Consider the following 20284-nt stretch of genomic DNA (forward strand, 5'->3'; position numbering starts at 1 on the left):
AATGGAGATTCATATTGGGGAACATGCAAGCTATGTCATTAAATTAGTTTATGGAAATGTGAAGTAATCTACTGTTGGAAATGGAAAACAACTCAGCAACACTGGTCCGTGTCTGTAGAATGTCAAGATGATCGTGGTATGATGGCTTTCAAAATGAATTTAAATGCCACTGCTTGTGTTGTTGAAATTGAGAACATTTTTAAACTGCTGAAAGGCTTTGACAAAACCTACAGAGTATTGAAGGAGTGTGACTATTATATGACTACATTGTAATGCTTACTCTACAAGAGTAAAAACTGCATCCCCCAAATCCAAATTTGTTAGATTGTGAGCATGCATACGATGACTGGGCAGCAGGACGAACGGAAGACAAATTCAACCTGTCTCTAACCTTTTGCATAATGTTTGGTGACCTTTTTAGCGATGACCAGTGCATTCATCCAAATTAAAGGTGCTTTTATGACTGGGACTCAATCTGTGCTGCTTGCCTCAGCTGGAAAAGGAAGCTAATGGCTTTTGACATGTTGTGGACATGGCAGAATGCACAGCAGGGTTAAATGCCTCGATGCTAAGATCTCAATCTTCAAACAACAAACACCCTCAGTCCCCAAGACGCCTGTACATACAGAAGTGCAGCTCATAAACTAGATGAAGTTGTCAAAAACAACTTTTTTTTTTTATTACACATAGTTGATGGGATACATAAGTGTCTCTTATTGAAGGGTTTAATTATTCAGAGAGAAATATGATGGAGTCGGCTTCAGCTCAATAGAAAATTAACCACTTGGTAAAACACTATCGCTCAAGATCACTTACATCCACCAGCTTTTAAAGTTAATAATTTATTGGACTATTTAATGGCTGGCAATTGAAAACATTACGCAGTATATCTTATCTTGGTGGTGAACATATTGTAAGGGAACCGAAATCTCTGTATTTTGAATTCTTGGTCAATGTATTGTGAAATTAATTCCACTTATGATAAGTGCTGAGTTATAAATGCTGCAGGGGAGAACTGACCAATCCCCTCCAATCATGCATCAGTGACAATGCCAAGTCCAGCTACCTTATTAGGCTCGTAGCAGACTAATTACATCAAATCACAATTACTGCGCATTTCCTCCCCTCACCCCCAGCACACAAAGCCATCATTCTCTCAGATCGCCTGTCGTTTGATTAGTATCCATGTATGCCTCTAACGCACTCATAATAGCAGCTCCCAGTCACTCTTAGGCCACTCACAGAACAACAGTGATTATAATAAGAGTAGACAGCAGAGATAAAATTGATGGCTGGAGAGTGAGAATGACAGAGAGCAGGAGATTACATGAGAGGGAGCGATCATTCTCAAAGCAAGGAAATAATTGCTTCACTAGGGCCGATATTGCTGCCCTCGTAATCTCATTAAAAAGTGTCGTACTGCTGCATACTTATGGGCCATTAAAAGTCTTTAGCACAATTACTAGGAACTAAAACTGCTAAACGCACACGCAGACATATAACTAGCCTTCTATTTGTTGTAGTTTGGTTCTCTTTCCTTTATTGCTATCAACAACAAAAAACAGCCCATTCTCCCGAGTCTTGGCCATGGAAGTAATACCGTCACAATGGCGCTGCCAGGCCCGCAGGGTACGGCGCAATATCCTATTGGAGCACCCAATGAAGACAAAGATAATGGAGAAGTCCCTGGCCTTATTATTTTACTGTTATCAGAGCACGGTGCACTTACAGAGCTCTCTGGCTCTCCCTCCACTCCCCTCAGCTCAGTTCCCTCTTTTTTTCTGTCCTTTTTACCCCCATCTGTCCAACCCCCTCTGTTGATCTCACCCTCTGTCCTGTTTTTCCACCTTGCAGTGTGGAGTCTGATTTGTGGGATATGAGGGGAGGAGGGTAAGCTTCATCCGTCAGAGCTCCATCCTATCTGCTCGGGTTTCTTCCGTATGTTATCCATCAGCCTATTCAGCCTATTGTGCAAGCAGTCGTCACTTAGCATGCTTAAAAATGGTGCAATGGCTGCCACAGCCAGAGTAAGGAGAAAGAAAAAAGGCAACAGTATAATACAAATTAAGGTGAGATTTGTGTAGGTTCCTCCTTCTTTAATCCTCCCGGCTCCATGAACAGAGGAAGCATTTGCATATTTGTTCATTTAATGTGACGAGTGTCCAAGAGCTTGTAATCAGATAAAGCTCCCACCTTATCTGACCACTTTATTAACAAAAAAGAAAACAAGTGAGCGAGGGCAAAGCGGGTCAGTTGGGACGGCTCAGCTGAATCGCTGCTGTCTGGCGGAGAAGATAAGCCAGGCTGTCCCACACCAAACCAAATCACCGCTCAGCAGCAGTCACAGGCTCGGCTCGCAGGCAGGATGAATGGGCTCTGCTGCTGCGTCGAAGCCCAGGGGATAGCATTGTTCAACACTCTGGTGTCCCACAGTGAGGATCAATACATGATCAGGCCTTGATTATATCCACACTTAATTAACCTCAGCATAAGGATAGACTTAGCGATAGACTTAGCGTTCCACAGGGGGGCAGAGCCACGCGGATAAAGTGCTACCGTCTATGAAAATGGAGCATGTTTTTGCACAAAACTATAGGATTTTGGCACAGTGGCACGCTTTGTGTCAGGATAAGCGTGTGTTTGCTGTATGTGTGTGCACCTGCCGCTCTGAGATAGTATTTCATAGCACAATGTAGTGAAATAGCGAAATACAAAAGGATGAACGTGTTTGTACATTGTGGCTGTCAGGGAACAAAGCAAGCATGTGTTTAATGAAATTCACATGAATTCATAATTAACTAATCAGAGAAAAAGCCATTGAAATGAGTGTTGCTCTCTTTCAGTCTAAACTCATGTGTCCTCACCGTCCTCCCAACAGCTGTAGGCTAACTGTTCTCCAGAGCCCAGTTTGTTGCTGACCTCTCCTCAGATAAGGTGTGACAGTAGCCGGAAACAGAGCGGTGACATAAGTAGCACCCCGTGACTGACAAATGGAGGTGGCAGGAATTAGCAAAAACCATGAATACTCCACAACAACAGCGATTAATAGATTACTCATTCGTTTAACACGTTCAAAATATAAGTAAGTCCAGCTGTGTGTGTGTGCGCCTGCTTATCTGTCTCAGAATTTGTTTGTATGAAATATTTCCATCATGCACAGTGCTTCAGAGAATTAGGTGGTGCAGAGCTCCAGGAGCCTTGCATCAGGGAAATACAGTGCGTGTTAACATACAGCAGGCAGAACGGTCGACGTTACATAAGCTGGAAGCAACTGGAGGCTGGTGTGCTTCACATCCACGTACCTGAAGGAAGCTTGGTGATTTTCTAGCTGAAGAATGAATTTAATATAGTATTCAGTAATTCTTAGTTATTACAATACTGTTCAACATCTGAAGCTTTGTTTTTGTTTCTGGTGATACGCTGAATTGTTCTTATTGTTAACAAATCCCATGAAATGACCAAAAACATCAATGAATTGTTCCTACAAGTATTGCCTATGTATCCACAGCCTGTTATGATTTACACCTCTGGGCCACGGAGCTCAATTATTGTCTAAAAACGATTAAAAACGCATCAATAAGATACACCGTGCACTGGGTGACATGTTCTCTCATTACCATGATCCTGGGCACTGTAGTTTATTTTACTAATTTTAGTCAATCCCACAGATTCCGTTCCGCTGTGTAAAGGCTCACTAGAGCGCCGAACTTCAATTAATCTGCAGCTGAAAATAGTTCACCAACAAATGCACCATTGTCTCACGTTTGAGTGACATTTGCTAAATACTATAGTGCCCAACTTTTTGAGGAAATCATTAAGTCTTGTATGTATTTGTAACCCACTCTTAAAGATTTACATCTTGGGACTCGGCTCGAGTAGTCGGAGTGGACTAACACATTGTTGGTTTTATTATTTTCATGGATTGTTGACAACTTCAAAGATATAGAATCTCACCAACATTGCCATGTCAGAATAAGCATGAGTACATTTAGATTTATTTTTGAAAACTTTTAACCAATTCATGTTGGAGATAACATCCAGGCTGAGTTTGGGTTGCACTCTGGTTAGCATGAAGTTGCTCAATTTAATGGGGAGGGAAAAGTATGAAAAATAGGTACACTCAGAACGTGTTCCATAATGCGCAGCATCACGTCAGATAGCTGGACATTGTTTCAATAGTGCGGCTCACGAAATGAAATTCTGAGATCCACTTCAAACAATACACACAGTGTCCCTGTGTGGCTTTCTCGTAATGCAGAATGCATCTGTCTCCATCGATGTTGAGGGAGAAGTGTTCCACTAAATCTCCTTCTCAAGCCATTGTGCTCCAACCGGGCACAATCAACTGCAGCCAAATTCCATGAGCTCTACAGACGAGCTCTAAACCCTTTTCTGGCAGCTGATCCCCGACAGTAATTCAAGCTGATGCGATTAAAAAATGTCTTTTTAGGCGTCTTCTTACCTCTAAGACCTTTCATCAGGCCAACTGTGTGCATCTGTTACAAAGTTACCTCCTTTCCTTCATGTCTCTGCCACTCTTTCCCCTTCGAAGCTATTCTCCACCGAATCATTGTTAGCTACCGGATCTTTTATCTGCCAGAACTGAATTAATATAGTTGATGGGACAAACGTTGTCAATCTGCCGGAAGAATGGAGCTGACTGAATTCAATCTCTGCAGACAATGCCAGGGGAAAAGCTCTCCGAGACAGTGCCACTTTGCTGAAAGTCTTCTGTTCTGGAGAGGTTATTGGCCTTGACAAAGGGGTGATGCAGAGTTTGCCCTCATTAATGCCCGAAGTGATCCTCCAATCCTAAGTTTTTTCTGTAGCTGCTCTTTCTGTCACACTTTTTTTGGCTTATTCTGCTGAATAGTTTTGGAAAACCACTTTTCCATTAACTCCGATGTCGTCAATGTTCAACATTTAGACTTCCTTCCTTCTGACTCGTAGCGTTTGTCAAAGCTGTTTTATTGAAGATTTTACAATGTATGTGCGTACTTTGACATTGTCTTCTGACTTTCCTCTGACCAGATGCTGTGAATGTATACTGTGTTTATTCTTGTATTGCAATGAGGTCAATATTTCTTGTCAATTAGGCTATTTATAAATGGGGTGGGCATTTGTAATATGTTAAAGTTAAATTCTCCTTTAAACCATAAACGGTTGATTCAACAATAAATTGAAATGATGTTATTAATTAATTTAAAGGCCAGTTAAAAAGATATTGAGGGGGAAGACAAAGGGGATGGAAAGATTTGAGTAAAGATTTTGTAATGGAAATGTATAAATTTGTGATTTGGGTTGGTTGATAACATAGGTATATTAATTTAGATGAAACATTTGCATGCTAGTCCACTTATTTTCAATTAATATAGGCCTAATTTGTTGGCTAAAATAAAATAAAATGAGTGAAGCTTGTTTAAATAATGTTTGAGTAAATATTGTTTTTTTAAATATACAAAACTTTTTAAACATACAAAACGTTGTGCAGTTGTATAGCTTCAGCATTAAGTATGAACATTTAACCTTTGACCCTACAGATTGTAACCACTGAAATGTCTCTTTAAACTTTAAAGGCAACAATGATAACGAACGCCTGGCGATTGCTAGACAGCGAATCCCATACCGACTTGGTCGAGTAGTTGACGAATGGCTACTCGACAAAGGTAAAATCACTGATTAAAATTTCAAATAAAATAATTTGATCATAACCAAGTTGTAGCAATATTTTGTAAATAATAAACCTTAAAAAATAAATGTTCAGTAAAACTTAAAATAAAAGGATTTGGACAGTTAAATTTAGTTTGTAATGTTTCATACTTTTCATAATAATGTATTTATTTTATAAGTGTTTATTGTCAACTTAAGGTTAAAGGGACTGTAAATAAGTATTTAAATCCACTTAATGAAGTAATATCAGCATTGTTAAAATGTCTCTAAATTACTGTAGCATTTTGCTGTAAACATCTAAATGATAAATTGAAACGTTCTTGTTTAGTCATTTATAAGTTGCCGAGTGTTATTTGAAACACTTTTGGAAACATGTACAGTACAGTACTTGGTGTTACTTGATCTGTTCTGATTAAACTGTTAGCAGTGATAAACAGAGAGCAATATGAATTGGCATCAGAATTCTGAGTCCCTTTAACACACTTTGTAAATATGTATAGGGCATTAGATCAAGGAACTGTAATATAAAACAAATTGAGTGCATGCTTTGTTTTTTATAGTTCAATACCTTATTCATATTTTTCACTTTAGCTGTGAAATAAGCCCTATCATTTTTATGTTTTGTTTGTTTGTCTTCTGTTTTGCGTTTTGAAGGTGCTGTCATGAAATGTTTTTATTTTCCATGAGCCCAACCATATCTGCTCTGTTTAATTTCCCTTGGTTGCTTTTGCTAAAAGGATGAATAGATCCAAATTCCCTGAAGTGTGTCCGGCTTTCTGTGAGATTGAACAAAAGAAAAGTCCAATTCTCACAGCCTGTCGCCATTTTATTTTCTATTTTCTCCAGCTAGCTGTGTCCCAAGTCTGTAAATCTTAAAATTAGAAGGAAAATTACAAGATAACATAGATCGATAGCATAATGACACATATGCTTTTGAGCTTTTTTTTAGGCAAATGTTTTATACATTTGTCTTAATTCCCATGCAATTTCCTGCAAACAAATTGTCCTTTTATATTACTTTCAAGAACATGTTATCTTTTTAAGTGTCGTTAATTTGATTGCTTTGCCATAACATTACTACTTCTGCTTAATCCTTTTTTTCTTGTTATTTTAGGTTAGACTGCCCTTTTAGCAAAGCTGCATTGATTTTCTAAATCCTGTGTTTTTATTTGACATGTTTGTTTGTTTTCCTTATCATAGGCATTTCATCATTATTTCTGCAATAAATTACCAGGGTTTGCCTCTACAACCTGCAATTTATTGGTCTCATTAGCCACTGGGCAAATAATCTGTCTTTCTGTCTTTTATTTATTTTTTCCTGTTGAGTAAAAGTGGATGAGTACACAGTCCGACATTCTTGTATACATGTAACATTGTTTTCCCAAAGGGCGGCAGCTTACAATCTTCAACAGCCAAACCACTATACAGATTGGGGGCTGGGAGAGAGACCGAAGCCGATCCTTTCAGGGCCAGCTTTCGGGCCTCTACTATAATGGCTTGAAGGTGTTCAACATGGCCGCAGAGGGAGATCCCAACATTAGGATCCAGGCCAGCGTGCGGCTTGTGGGGGACTCGCCCTCCTCCATCACACCGCAGTCGAGCACCACAGCCAACCGTTCAGAGACGTCCACGTCCATCATGGAGATAACCACCACCACGGCGTCCAGCAGGCGAGTCAAACAGACTACAGCACGAGAGCCTCAGCAGGTAAGATCATCTTCAAACTCATGTCATTATTGTCTCAACTTGATCCTTTTTGAAATACTCACAATGCACAGCGTGACGTTAAGCACATTTGGATTATTATAATACATTTCATCATTATGCTGTTATATAGTGGGGCGTTTGCTTTACTTAATTGTGTCATGCCTGTCTTGTCATTGAGTCCTGTGACCTAAAAGCTGAAGAAAAATAAGTGTGTTGTTCCACCGTTGGGAGCAGCGCCACAGGCACACTGTTGAGCGTTTCTCCCCGTGCAATCAGGTGTGGGTGTGTGTGTGTGCGCGTGTGTGTGTATTAGAGTGATAACCATCATCTCTCAGCCCTCCATCATCTTTATCTGTCCTGCATGAGTGGTGCAGAGTCTGCAGCAGCATATTTCTTCTCAGATGTCACAATGTGTGAGTAAACAATGCAACACAAAACGTTTGTCCGATCAAATAACATTGCAAGCAGACCTTATTCGCACAGTCCTTTCCAAGAACAGGAAACACTGTAAAAAAACGTCCTAATCATAGTGTGACTGCTAAATCCTTGAGGTTCTCAAAATGTAAATAGGAATTGAACAGTTTTCTTTATTTACTTGCATCATTGCATTGGGAATTAGCTTGCAAAAAAAACATGCTGACAGAACTTCATTACAACCCAGGGATACCTGAGCACCGAGCAGAAGACGGTAGTGACGCTTTTAGGTCACAAAGTAAAAAGACTGTTTTATATCTCAACAAAGAGGAAAGATTAGAATGTAGTATTGATTCATGTGTTGTTGGTACAAAACAAAAACAGAAGCTTCATGGCCCACATCAATATCTCAGCCTGTACACACAAATCAAAAAACAACCTCATTGACAAGAAATATGCTTTAATATTTATGGAGCCAAAAGCTAATCCGTGATGGGATTCAAAACCGATGAACACTTAATTGTTTAACACAATGGGCATTTTATATCACATGAAGTCAAGTCTATCAAGTAAGCCTTGATAGGAAGCAAGTAATATGTAATTGAAACCATGAAGATACTGATGCAGGGAGAACACATACAAAGTTAAAATGTGTGTAAGAATTTCAAATATTCAGTGAGTTAGATGAAGGGAAAGCATACGTAGTAGCTTAAATCAAGCAGTCGTACGCTGAAATGACCCTTAATGAGGGCGTAATCAGCTCTCACAAAAAAATCATTTTGGATTTAACTCATTTGGGATTAATCGGATTGGGTAAAGGAAGATTATAGCATCTCGAGGAGGGGGTGGGATTGAAAAACAAACACACAATAAAAATAATTAGATTTTGATTTTGAACGTTGTTTATGCCTTCACAGTCTCATTGAGACAACAGGCAATGCACATGTCTCAGGCTATTTCAAGAATATTTGGAGAAACGTTTCGGTGCCTTGGAAGGTGCAGTGCCGTGTTTCATTGTTCAGAAGTAATCTAATTTAAATGTTTATTTTCACATTGTTGCTTCAGAATAAAATGAAAGCATAAAAAGTGCCTTGAATGTTGATTTGGCTTTGAAGTCAGGCTGAAGCTTTTATAGAGAGCTCTTTTAAAAAGATCAACTCTATTCAAAGCAAAAGAAAATGTCAAGTTTTTCTCTGAATTTAGCAGACTAAATCACAAACTCCCTCAGACAATTCGAGTCTGGTATCTCTCTCTCTCTCTCTCTCTCTCTCTCTCTCATTCATTCTCTCTCTCTCTCATTATCTCTCATTATCTCTCTCTCTCTGACAATTTTAACCATTTGTGTAAGGGTCTGCAGATGCTGGCAAATAATACAATCATAAATATTGATCTCGTGGAATGGTTTTCTCTCAGACTCAGCATGGTTTCTGAACCGTTGCAGGAGCACGTAATATCAAACAATAGACTATAATTATATATATCAGCGCCATGTGGTGTTATAAACTGCTACCAAGGAGCCATACGATTGGCCCGAAAGGAACATGCTTGATGAGATGGTTGCCCTCCTTTTTCAGGCATTTTCATCTGGAGAGAAATAAAGTGATATGAATGACCACGATAATTCAGAAAAGCAGTGTATTACAGAGATATACACACAACATATTTCATGCCTTAGATATGATCAGATGTGTGGGTATCTAACATTATGCTCTTATGCTAAGCAGATTCTGATAGTTATATAAAACAGTTTAATCAACAACAGCGGTCATGTGTACATCTGTTGGTTTTTGATGTAAGCAGTGCAATGTACCGTGCAATTATTTATCAACTGTATATTACATACTTTTTGGAGGGAATCTACTTGTGCCTATTGTTTTAAACGTTAGTCGTGTATCAATAAGGCTTCATGCATGTTAGCTCACCTTTAAAGTGGCATATAAAGGCTTGGAAAAGGGAGATTAGTCAAGCCTAACTGTGTTGGTTTAGGTGTTGTCTCATGCATTCATACAGAAAGAAAGGTCATTGGATTAAAGAGCTGCTATGTGATGTAGGCGGAGAGATGAATGAGGCATGCAGAGACGTTTGCATAGGGAGATGTCAATGGCTTCAGTTTGATTCAACTTGACCTTCCCATGGAGACCACTCGCGGTAGGACCGTTTCAGGACACTACACGCAGAAAGACGTTGTGTCAGGCCTATGTAACAAGAGATGGTGCAATCACTGTTCTCTTACCTTGAAAGGTCCGCATTTCAATCGCTGTCCAGGTGTTCAGTCTCCACTCTGATGGGAATGCAGTTCAGTGAATTATTTTATATCCTGAAAGCCGTACATTACAGGGACACGTACGTTTTCATTACGGCCGGCCCCAGTGGAGATGGAACGGCAAACGCCAATTTCTTTCAGTATTATCATTTTAAAGCACCTATAATGTATTATTTTAAATAACAATGGATCACATGACTTTGTGCAATGTGATTTTCACTCACAGTGAGGAACCCACAGATGCTGCCTGCCCATTAAAACAACAGTTAGCTACTGCAACTAGCTGGTTAACATTTAGCAGCTAAGGAGCCAGATATCCTCTGGCTACAGCCCCCCCCCCCCCCCCCCCCCCCCCCCAAAAAAAAGACTGTTGATACATGCTTTCAATAAAATAAAAGTTAGCATGCTGTCTTGCGGTGTACACATGGTCAAAATGCCAGCACAATTCAATCTTTCAGTGACTCTGGCTCTGTAGATGTAGGGTATGTCTTCTTGCACTAGCCCACTTATCTGCTAGAGGGTAAAGTCAGTGCTAATCATCATCAGCATAATGATTTTGAAAGGTCTGGCTTCTCAGGTGCCCTATCAAAAAGTTCTCTAAATGCTCAACTGGGGTTTTATTGTTATTAAATACTGTGGGCCTTGGCTTATGGGTAGCATTACATTAATGTCATTCTTCACAAACCACTGGGTGTCCTCTCATGCTTTATTAATAAAGGATATTATCATCTTAGAGCTCACTGGTCTAATCAGGATAGAAATGAAGCATGGGAAAAGCTGATGAGTCAGAATTGTTATTTTAATAGTTATTAGAATCCCTTCTTTGCTTAAGGTATGCTGGATTGATTTAATTCCAGGACTTACAACCCACTCAAATACAGAGATACTAATTCGGCATAGTCTTGATGTTACCTTTATTTTAAATAATATCTTGAGGTTTTCCCGACTAAATTATTCGACACTTTAGTGTCTGTAGTTGCTTTTTGTTCGCCATGATTCCTGCCCTACGTAGAGAAGGCAGCTTGCTGTATGCGGCTGACTGTCATGTCTTAATGAATTGTCTGCTCCCTGTAGCGGTGCAGAGTAATACAGAATTAACAGTCTGAACAGCAATAATGTTCGCTGGATGTCATCACTTTCACCCTCATTTCTTGAACATATCCCACTTATGGATGTTTGTCCAATAATAGCGGAGAGTCTCTCATCCTGGGCTGACAAATCAGATGGTGCTTGTCCTCTGTTTTCTTATTTTTCTTCTAGTCTGTTCATAGTTTATTTGGCATTGACTTAAATATCAAACCATTTCTTTTTTTTTTTACCTGAGCTACAGTCCGTATCTTATGCTGCGTTCACACCGGTCGCGTTGATTTTTTGACGCACTGCAAAAAAGCGTCCAACGCACTGCAAAAAAGCGTCCAACGCGCCGCTGGTTGTGTTCACACCGGTCGCTGCAAAATCTCGTAGCGCCGGAGAGGGGGCGTGGTTTATCGTCCTGGAAGCCTCCATCTGGCCGCCATTGTTTTCCGCCGTCAACCATGACAGGAATAAGGACAATTGCTGCTCTGTACGTGTTGTGGAAGTCCCTCAAACGTCGGAATGCCAAACGCAGTCGTCTCTGGGTCCATAACAGCATCCGTAGACGAACACAGCTCGGTGAATTTCACAGACTTCTCCAGGAACTACGTCTGGATGACTACCGCTTCCAGCGCTACATGCGGCTAACCATTAGCCAGTTTGATGACCTGTTGGCTCGGGTCGGTCCCAGGATTTGTCGACTGGACACCTACTACAGGCGTTCCATCTCAGCTGCGGAGCGCCTGTCCGTCTGTCTCCGGTGAGTGGCAGTTCCATAAAATGAATTAATGAAAGAATGAAATAAGTTCAGGCTTTGTCGGTCCACAACAGGGCAAGGAAGCCACTTTAACATAGTTTTTCTGAATGGAGTTTGGATCCATGATGGATCCGAAGTCCGACAATACTCAAAATAACGTAATCTTACGAAAATCACCAGCATTTAAGATGTTTATTATTCATGACAGCAGCTGTGCAGTCATATCAATAAAAACTACTTCTATTAGCAGCTACAGTATGTTCAATAACTCTGTTAAATTGAATGTTCTTCTGTGCTGCAGATATCTTGCTACTGGTGACTCCTTTAGGACCATCGCAAACAGCTTCCGTGTCGGGGTCTCCACTGTCTCCGGTATTGTCCCAGATGTTGCCACAGCTATTTGGGACTGCCTTGTGGAGGAGTTCATGGCTGTGCTCACCACAGAGGAGTGGAGATCAATTGCTGTGCAGTTTGAGGAGCGGTGGAATTTTCCTCTCTGCTGTGGAGCACTGGATGGAAAGCATGTTGTCCTCAAAGCCCCTGCTAATTCCAGATCTTCCCATGGCAAGACACCGTGTTCAAGCACATCCAAAACAGCTCTTTTAAGAGCCACCCACACATTACTACTGAGCAAACTTCCTGCAATGTTACTTAATATATGTTGTAGCAGTGTGTCCTTCACTATATATATATATATATATATATATATATATATATATATATATATATATATATATATATATAGTTGTATCCTTAAGTTTTCTTGTAAAACTACAATAAAGAACATGGACAAAGTAACATGAAATGAAGTGCATTGATTTATTGAAAATGTATAGAAAAACATATACAAAAACAAACTAATTTTTACAAAATACAAACTAATTGTTTTTTTAAAATTCCTGGTTCGTTCCCTGGAAAGATTGTCCCCCAGATGTCTAATCCAAATGTTCCAAATTCAGCACCACAGTGCTGGCATCATAAATTAATTTGTGAAATTGCAATTTTATATATTCCTTTTGCTGGCGTGGCAATCTTTCCAGGGAAGGAACCAGGCTCCTCATGAAGAGTTCATCCTCAGATTGTGGTGGAGCTGGTGGAGCTGGTGGAGCAGGGGGGTGTCTCTCTCCAATGCCTGCAGAAGGCGCTTCTCTATCTCCTGCTGCTTCTCGATCCCTGTTGGCCTTTTTGGGGCCCTTCTTTTTCCTGTATGACATGGAAACAACATATTTCGTGAAACTATTGCATCCCATCACTACAATAGCTTGTAAAGTAAATATTTGTAATTGTGAAAAACATACCATGAATGCATAAATTGTATTCATACAAAAAAATGCAATCCAACTTTTGTGATGTACATACCCATGGGTGGAGCAGGAGCGGGAGGAGCAGCAGGAGGAGGAGCAGCAGCAGCACCTTGAGGTTCTTCCTCACCGTCCTCTGATGACCAAGCTGTTTCATCTTTGAACATGAACAATAAAACAATTGTATGACTCAAAAGTGCTGCTTTAATTGAATAGTAATTTGCCTTCAAAGCTATGACAGTATAGTGGTTTAAGATCCGGAGCCCAGAGTTCAAAGCTCCTTTATTATAATTTATTTTTGCTCATGAAACATTTTTTTTAATAAGTATGAAGACTATACAGAACCAGGCTTTGCCAAATGAAAAAAACAAACCTCTTGCACTGATTTGGCCTGTCGTTACTACTTCAGCTGTAGTAATATTTTCTGTATGACTTAACTATGCTGTGCTTTTGTGTCTTCACTTCAACAAACCTCTCCTGTCAATCTCAGATGGCCCTGTTGCTGCCTCTGACATGTCGTCCTGGTCTGGTCCTGCATCTGTGAAGTACTCTGCGGTACTGTCTCCCTCGACCCTCCCCATGTTACCGCTACTCTCCCTGGGAGTCACGAAGGGGTTGAGGAAAGACATAACCGCAGAGTACTTCCACTTCTTTGATGGCCCTGCTCCTGAGCCACTCTTTCTCTCTGTCTCCTCTTTCTCAAATACGTGTCCCTGAGAGTCTTCCACTTCCGTCGGCAAATCTCATCTGACAAGGAACGCATAACGTATTTAGTGTGAAAGCCGGTGGTTGGGCTAGCTTTCATGCTAACATGGTTCATATAGCTAGTTAGTAAATTACAACCGATAGCTAGAATCAAGTAACAAAGACATAATAACTTACCAGGTTGTCCGACGTCCTCACCTACTTTCCTCCATGCCATATCCTTTTTAGTTCGGTCGCGGTAGAGATACGACGACGTATCGTAGAGCTCGGGGAAGCCACAAAACCGCCACTATTAATTTGTCCTCCATTGTTTACGATTCAGCACCGCAGGAGCTACGGCACTGATGACGGGGGCAGCAACTCAACGCTGATAGGCTATCGCGCCACAGCGTCACCCGATTATGTCGCTGAAGTTGAAAAATTTCAACTCGCGCGTTGGCGATTTTGCGGCGTCCAACGCGTCCACCGCGTCCACCGCACTGCAATAACGCGTCCAACGCGCGGCGCCATCGCAAAATCGAGGCGCGCCAGTCTCATCGCGTCTGTGCATAGACTTTGTATGTAATCTCGACGCGCGTCAAAAAATCAGCGCGACCGGTGTGAACGCACCATTAGGCGACACAACATCCACTGCCTCGCAGCCCAAGCCTCATCGTTACTCCTTTGGAAGAACGTCAGAAAACTGTGCCATTTCTGCTTTCCACCTCGGACACTATTGCCTCAATTCCTTCAGTGGTTTTATATTTTAAGTAGAGGCCAAGTTTCTCTCATTAGCAACAATTGAACTGCTTTCATCATGACAAATCTCCAGGCAAACATAGTTTCTTATGTAGAGAAATGGGGGCGTGGCAGTCTGCTGATTTCCAATAATACACACAAGCCTATCAATTTAGAATTATTATGATTCGCTAACAGAGAATAAAATGGGCCGGTGCGCATGTGTCATGAATCCGACGGTAATTCTGCTTGTGCACTTATCTTGTAAGTGCAAAATGTTCTTGCTTAGTTTTGTAAGTGAGTACATTTCTACGCACATATTAATAAATGACGGCCATTATGTTTTTGGTTTGTACGTTCGTCCGTGTCAACCTGGAGGAAGAGCTGATTCGATTTTGGAGGTTAAAGGTCAAGCTCATTGTGACCTCACATACGTCCTTTTCTTGTTAACGCGATATCTCAGGCATGCCTTGAGCAAATGTCTTCAAATTTGGTGCAAACGTCCAGTTAGACTCAAGGATTACATTTTTAGAATTTAGCGATCATAAGTCACTGTGACCTTTCAACACGTTGTTGGCCTTAACTCAAGAATACTAATTATGAGAATTTTACACAAATATATATTGAGATCAAATGTAGTGATCTATTTTGGAAAGACACGGATGTAAACTGCACCATGACAGGTTGGCAGAGGAATACAACCGCAAGGCGGTAATTCTAGTCTTTCAAAAAAGTTGTGGAATCTCTGCAGACATTGCTCTTTTTTTAATATGTATTTAAGTAACACTTGACAACTGCTGCAAATCTGCTGAATATCATTTTGATGTATTTGTTAAATATGTACTATATGGAATCCAAAGCCAGTACAACAACATGTTGTGTGCAGCTTTTTAAATTGCTGGTGGCTGAAATGAAAGAAAATGTCAAGCAGTAGAAAGATAGCATTTAACACCAGATGATGGTTCATCAAAACCACTCAAGGATAAGAGCTAGTGCGCTTTGTAGCTGCGACCCTCCCAGCTAACGAAAAAAAGAAAGACGAAAGCCTGCTATCTGGAAGAGCCATTGAGAGCTCTTGACAGTGCTGGATCCTCACCTGCATTGCTCTGTATTATCAACCCTGGCCAGCAAACATACAGTGTATGAATCTCACAAGTGGCCATAGTGTGAGCCATGCCATCCACCGCCAGTGCTGTCTGCAGCAACATCCTCTAAAGTTGGTGATGGCTCGAGCATCATGGAGAGACACAAGGACATAAAACTCCAGGTGAACAATGTTGTATGATAAGGTCTTACAGTATATACAGTAAAGTTACAGACCTGTGACTTTGTTTTGGGAATGTTTAGTATGTGGAAAATATTTGTTGTGTTATTTGTTGATATTAAATTTAGCATTGAACAATTTTTTTTCAGTCAGTGTTTATAGCTGTTTTATACCTTTTTATTATCCACACATTACTTATTTCCGTTTTATAATATAATTAGTAACACTTGACTCAATGTAGCAGTCACACAATAGTGGTTTCCCTGTCATTTTCCACAGTCATTTTTTCTTTTATTGGATTTTAACATGGTGATTTCACTTTTTATTCCTTATTTCTTCCCGTTTGATATGTTAGAAAATGTGATATGAAAATGTAGCACAATGCCATGAAAATTTACAATAAAACCAGCCATTCTAGCTCTTCTGTGAGATTGTACATAGGCATAGCAGTGCTAACATCAGCATGCTAACGCGACAACATTTACAATGCTAATAAATTGATATTCACTAGGTTCACCATTTCAGTTTGCATGCAAACATTTACTGTTTAGCACTAAACAAAATATAATACCAATAAAAAAATATTAAAACGTATCCTCAAGAAACCTTAAATATCTGAAAGAAATTTCACAACAAACCATAGTTTTCAAAATTCACTCAAATCCAAGAACGTCAATCTTATGGTGGTGGAAGAGGAAAAGTGAAGGGATCACCAAAGTTAGGCTACATTGTCTGGCAACCATGACTCTCGGTACAAACTTTTGTTTCAATCCATACATTAGATATGATAAAACTTGCACCTGCTGCTGGTGGCGCTAACGTGAAAGTCAGAGGATCACCAAGATCATTCGGATTTTTGCTCTTGGGGCGCTTAAATATCAAACAAAAGCGTTGTCTTGTATTCCGGCCAATATAATACAGTATTTATTAAACACAACACACCGTAGAAGTGGACATTTCATGCTTGCCATATTTCTTTCATAACCTTTTTGCAGAGTGCAATTTCTGTTTCGGAGCTTGTTGCTGCATTCAAGAAATGCAGATTATAGCCTGTCCCTAGGTGGAATGAATGGCCACTATGTCACATCATTGCCACCAAATAGCCAATTGGCCCTTCTATTTCTGAATTAACCCTAGGTGAGGCGGTCGTTCAGGGGAAGTGAGGAACATTCAAAACACATTGTGTGGGCAATTTCATTTGCACTCACAGCACATGGTTCAGTTCCGGCTGAACTGGCTTGTAGTGGCTCTGTTTGTCTGGGGCCCTGAGACGAGGGGCACAAACCTGGCCTCTATAATTCACAGCGATAATCGAAGACTGGCATGCTGCACTGCTACACTTTCAGTGCAGTGTTTGGGTACCCTGTAGCCTCTTCGCTGGCTCCTGCAAAACACACTATAATGAACTTAGTGTCACAGTAGTCTTGTGGTGAAAAATCTTCTGCAATTTAGTGTCCAATAACTGCTCAGTTTGCAGCTTCTCTTCTTTTATTATCATCTAAGCACAGTGTCTCTTTTTTTCTATCTGCTACTACCTTCAGGCATTGTTGTGATTGTCTTGATACCGGTAGGGATTATTGTTTTACAAGCTAAGGCTGCATTAAGTCTGCACGGCCTAGATTTAATACTAATCCTGCATGCCTCAATACTCAGACCTGAGACTTGGGTATTAAGCACTACTCAGGCAACTGAGGCACTCATCCAGTGCAGCTTTGTTAATTATGCTACAAGATATGATACTTGGATATGATCTTAAGGATGATCCAGTCTTCATTCATTTTGAATACATGATCTACTGTTACATTTTGAATATGAGCAAGTCAACATAAAAACCAAATATCTAAAACCAAAACGATCCAAAGAAAGACAAATCCTGCACACTCATGTTCTACCTGTTTCATAAATGCACAGTAGACAGAAAAGCCTTTTTAAAGTCACTTATGATTAGATTAGATTATGATTAGTCTCGGTTCCCGGTCATGCACTGTTTGCCACTATGGTTCATTAATTAAAAAGGCGACATCGAGACCAACGTTGTCATTTTTATGCTGTCTGATAGACGAGTGCAGTTATGCTGTTAAACAGACAACAATGGAAGAGAAAAGGTGTCGCGAAGGAATATTTTCATGTGATGACTTTTAAATGTCAGTAGCATTGCGTTAATTGGGGGAACTCCACCTGCAGTAGGAGGTTGACAGCACAAAGCCCCCCGCCGAACAGCTCTCAAGAGTCAGGTGTATCCCTCGGGACAGGTCACTGCCCTGGAGGATGCACCAGTTCTCTCTCTACCCCATACTGTCATACATGCGGCTGCTCTATTTCTTTATGAATCAAAAGATAGAAAAGTGGCACAATAGTTTTCAAGCTTTTCTTTCTTCAAGAGAAAATAAGATATAGCACTGCTCCACTACTTCCTGGAAGAAATGGCTCACTACTACTACAGGAAACGTCACAAGATTTTGAGAATACCAATGCTACCCAAAGGTTATTGGGTAATTGCACTGGGAATGCACTGTCCAACAGCTTGTCTGGAAAAATGCATAACGTATTTCCCCCCAGAGTACCTGTAACTTGACTTTAGTTGTAGCCTCCCGAGCAGTGCCCAAATTTAGGTTCAGAACTCGAGAAACAAACGCAGACCCTGTGACAATGACTACACCCTAACTTGCAGGTTGTTAAGATAGTAATAGTAAGCTTACATTGCTAACTTGCAAACAGAGCCGGGTTAAATGGATGGATTACACTAGGCAGACCCCCTACATGCACATTTTAATATTTGGTAAACTAAGAAAAGTACGTTTAACTGCCACATTATCAGCGACGCTGCCAGAGAATTGTGATCGGGGGAGCTATGGGGGGGCTGGCTTGTTTGTAAAAGGGGCTAATTCATTTTGACGTATCAAACAAAAACAAATATTACTACTACGGAAAATGAGATTCAATGGTTCTGCGCTAATATGCTTCATAATTGATATACGTTTACTGAATGTTTAGCAATATATTACAACGCAAGCTGCCTGCTGACGTTTAAGGAACGCCAGGGCAACTGGGCCCCCTAGTGGCAAGGAGGCCGGCTAGGCATGTGCCTAGAACGCCTTTGCATTGATCCGGCTCTGCTTGCACACTCTTTTGGTCTACCTCTGTTATTGTTCAAGATAAGCCTTTTGTTTTTATCTTTTGTCTGTCTTCTCTAAGATCAAGATGGGAACCAGATTTCTTACATTTCATTTAAGTTTCACCAAGATTTAAGAACATAAACTGCTCACAATAGTACAGGAAGTTGTTTTTGATTGACAGGCATATTATCAACGATTCAAAAAGCACTTTTCTCGTCAAATAATAGAAGAAATGCAAGCATTTAACAAGAAAGGCGGAACTGTGTTCTGAATCGCTGGCAGTTGAGATGAAGGGTCCTGCTCATTTTATTTCAGAATAAAAAACATGGGTTGCTTGTTCATTTCATGGCGTTAGGAGTTGTACCCATCTGTGTTTGCGCTGGTATCAGCCATGTGATCACGACTCACAGTACACACTATTCTCACTGCTAAATTGTTTGAGGGATGGGTTCTTTTTTTAAGATGACTTGTATTGCTTTTTGTTGAAAGTCGTAGAGACGGAGGAAAGATACCAGGCTGTTGAATGTCAATGGTATTCTATTTGTCCACCAGCAAACTCAGATGACGGTTGAATTAAATGCAGAGTCTGCCCAGCCTATCTCCCACAGATGTGGTAATAACCCACATGGACTCTAGTCCTATTAGAATTGAATTGTCATGCATAAAGGGAAATCTTGGTTTCAAAAAGTTCTAAAGTAAATATCAAACTATTCCTCATCTCTTTCTATCCTCCATATTTAAATTTTCTCCTTTTGTGGTTGGTACATATTTAATTAGAGAAATATTTGGCTTGGATTTACTTTATTTGTATGTGATGAAATAGAGTGAATCGCTGTCATTTTATTCTCTTAATTTGAAAGTCTGATTTAGTGTAAAAACTAAATTAAACAGTAAAATGTTTTGAATCAAGGAAGTTCTCCTCTGAAGAATTCTCAAACATTTATCATATTTATTTATATTTATTATAAGTTACTTTCAGATCAGCCAGACCCGACTTCATTTTCCTTATTTCACGTGATAACATGATCAAATCACTTTCAATCAGAGCCAGATTTTAACATCCACGCCCGCACCAAGTGGAGCTAAATAGGAAATGAATGATTTGAAAAGATTATTTTTTTCTCTCTCTCTAGTCTCCTTTTTGTATTTGTCTTTTAAAAGGAATTGCTCGATTTCCCCTGCAATGCAGATGTATGGGATTGACCATCATGCTACTGAGATGCTCTAACCTTGAGGGAAAAAACAGTAATTTCTATCAAATGGCTTGCTTCGCTGACAGATGCACTATTAATGTTT

At 40.2% G+C, this 20284-nt stretch overlaps 1 protein-coding gene across 6 annotated transcripts in view; it reads left to right on the forward strand.

Moving 5' to 3' along the window:
- Positions 1–20284, forward strand: part of LOC306785869 (neurexin-1a-like) — a gene marked incomplete at its 5' end in the record, with an annotated part of 228738 nt that overhangs the window by 184846 nt on the left and 23608 nt on the right. For all 6 annotated transcript variants that reach the window (XM_079280409.1, XM_079280405.1, XM_079280407.1 and 3 more), the window contains 2 exons: positions 5577–5666; positions 7058–7377. In XM_079280409.1, coding sequence (XP_079136535.1) covers positions 5577–5666; positions 7058–7377 — 410 coding nt within the window. The remainder of the gene's footprint in view (positions 1–5576; positions 5667–7057; positions 7378–20284) is intronic.

The sequence above is a fragment of the Melanostigma gelatinosum genome (assembly GCF_949748355.1).
Source record: "Melanostigma gelatinosum genome assembly, chromosome: 12".
NCBI classification, from domain to species: Eukaryota; Metazoa; Chordata; class Actinopteri; order Perciformes; family Zoarcidae; genus Melanostigma; species Melanostigma gelatinosum.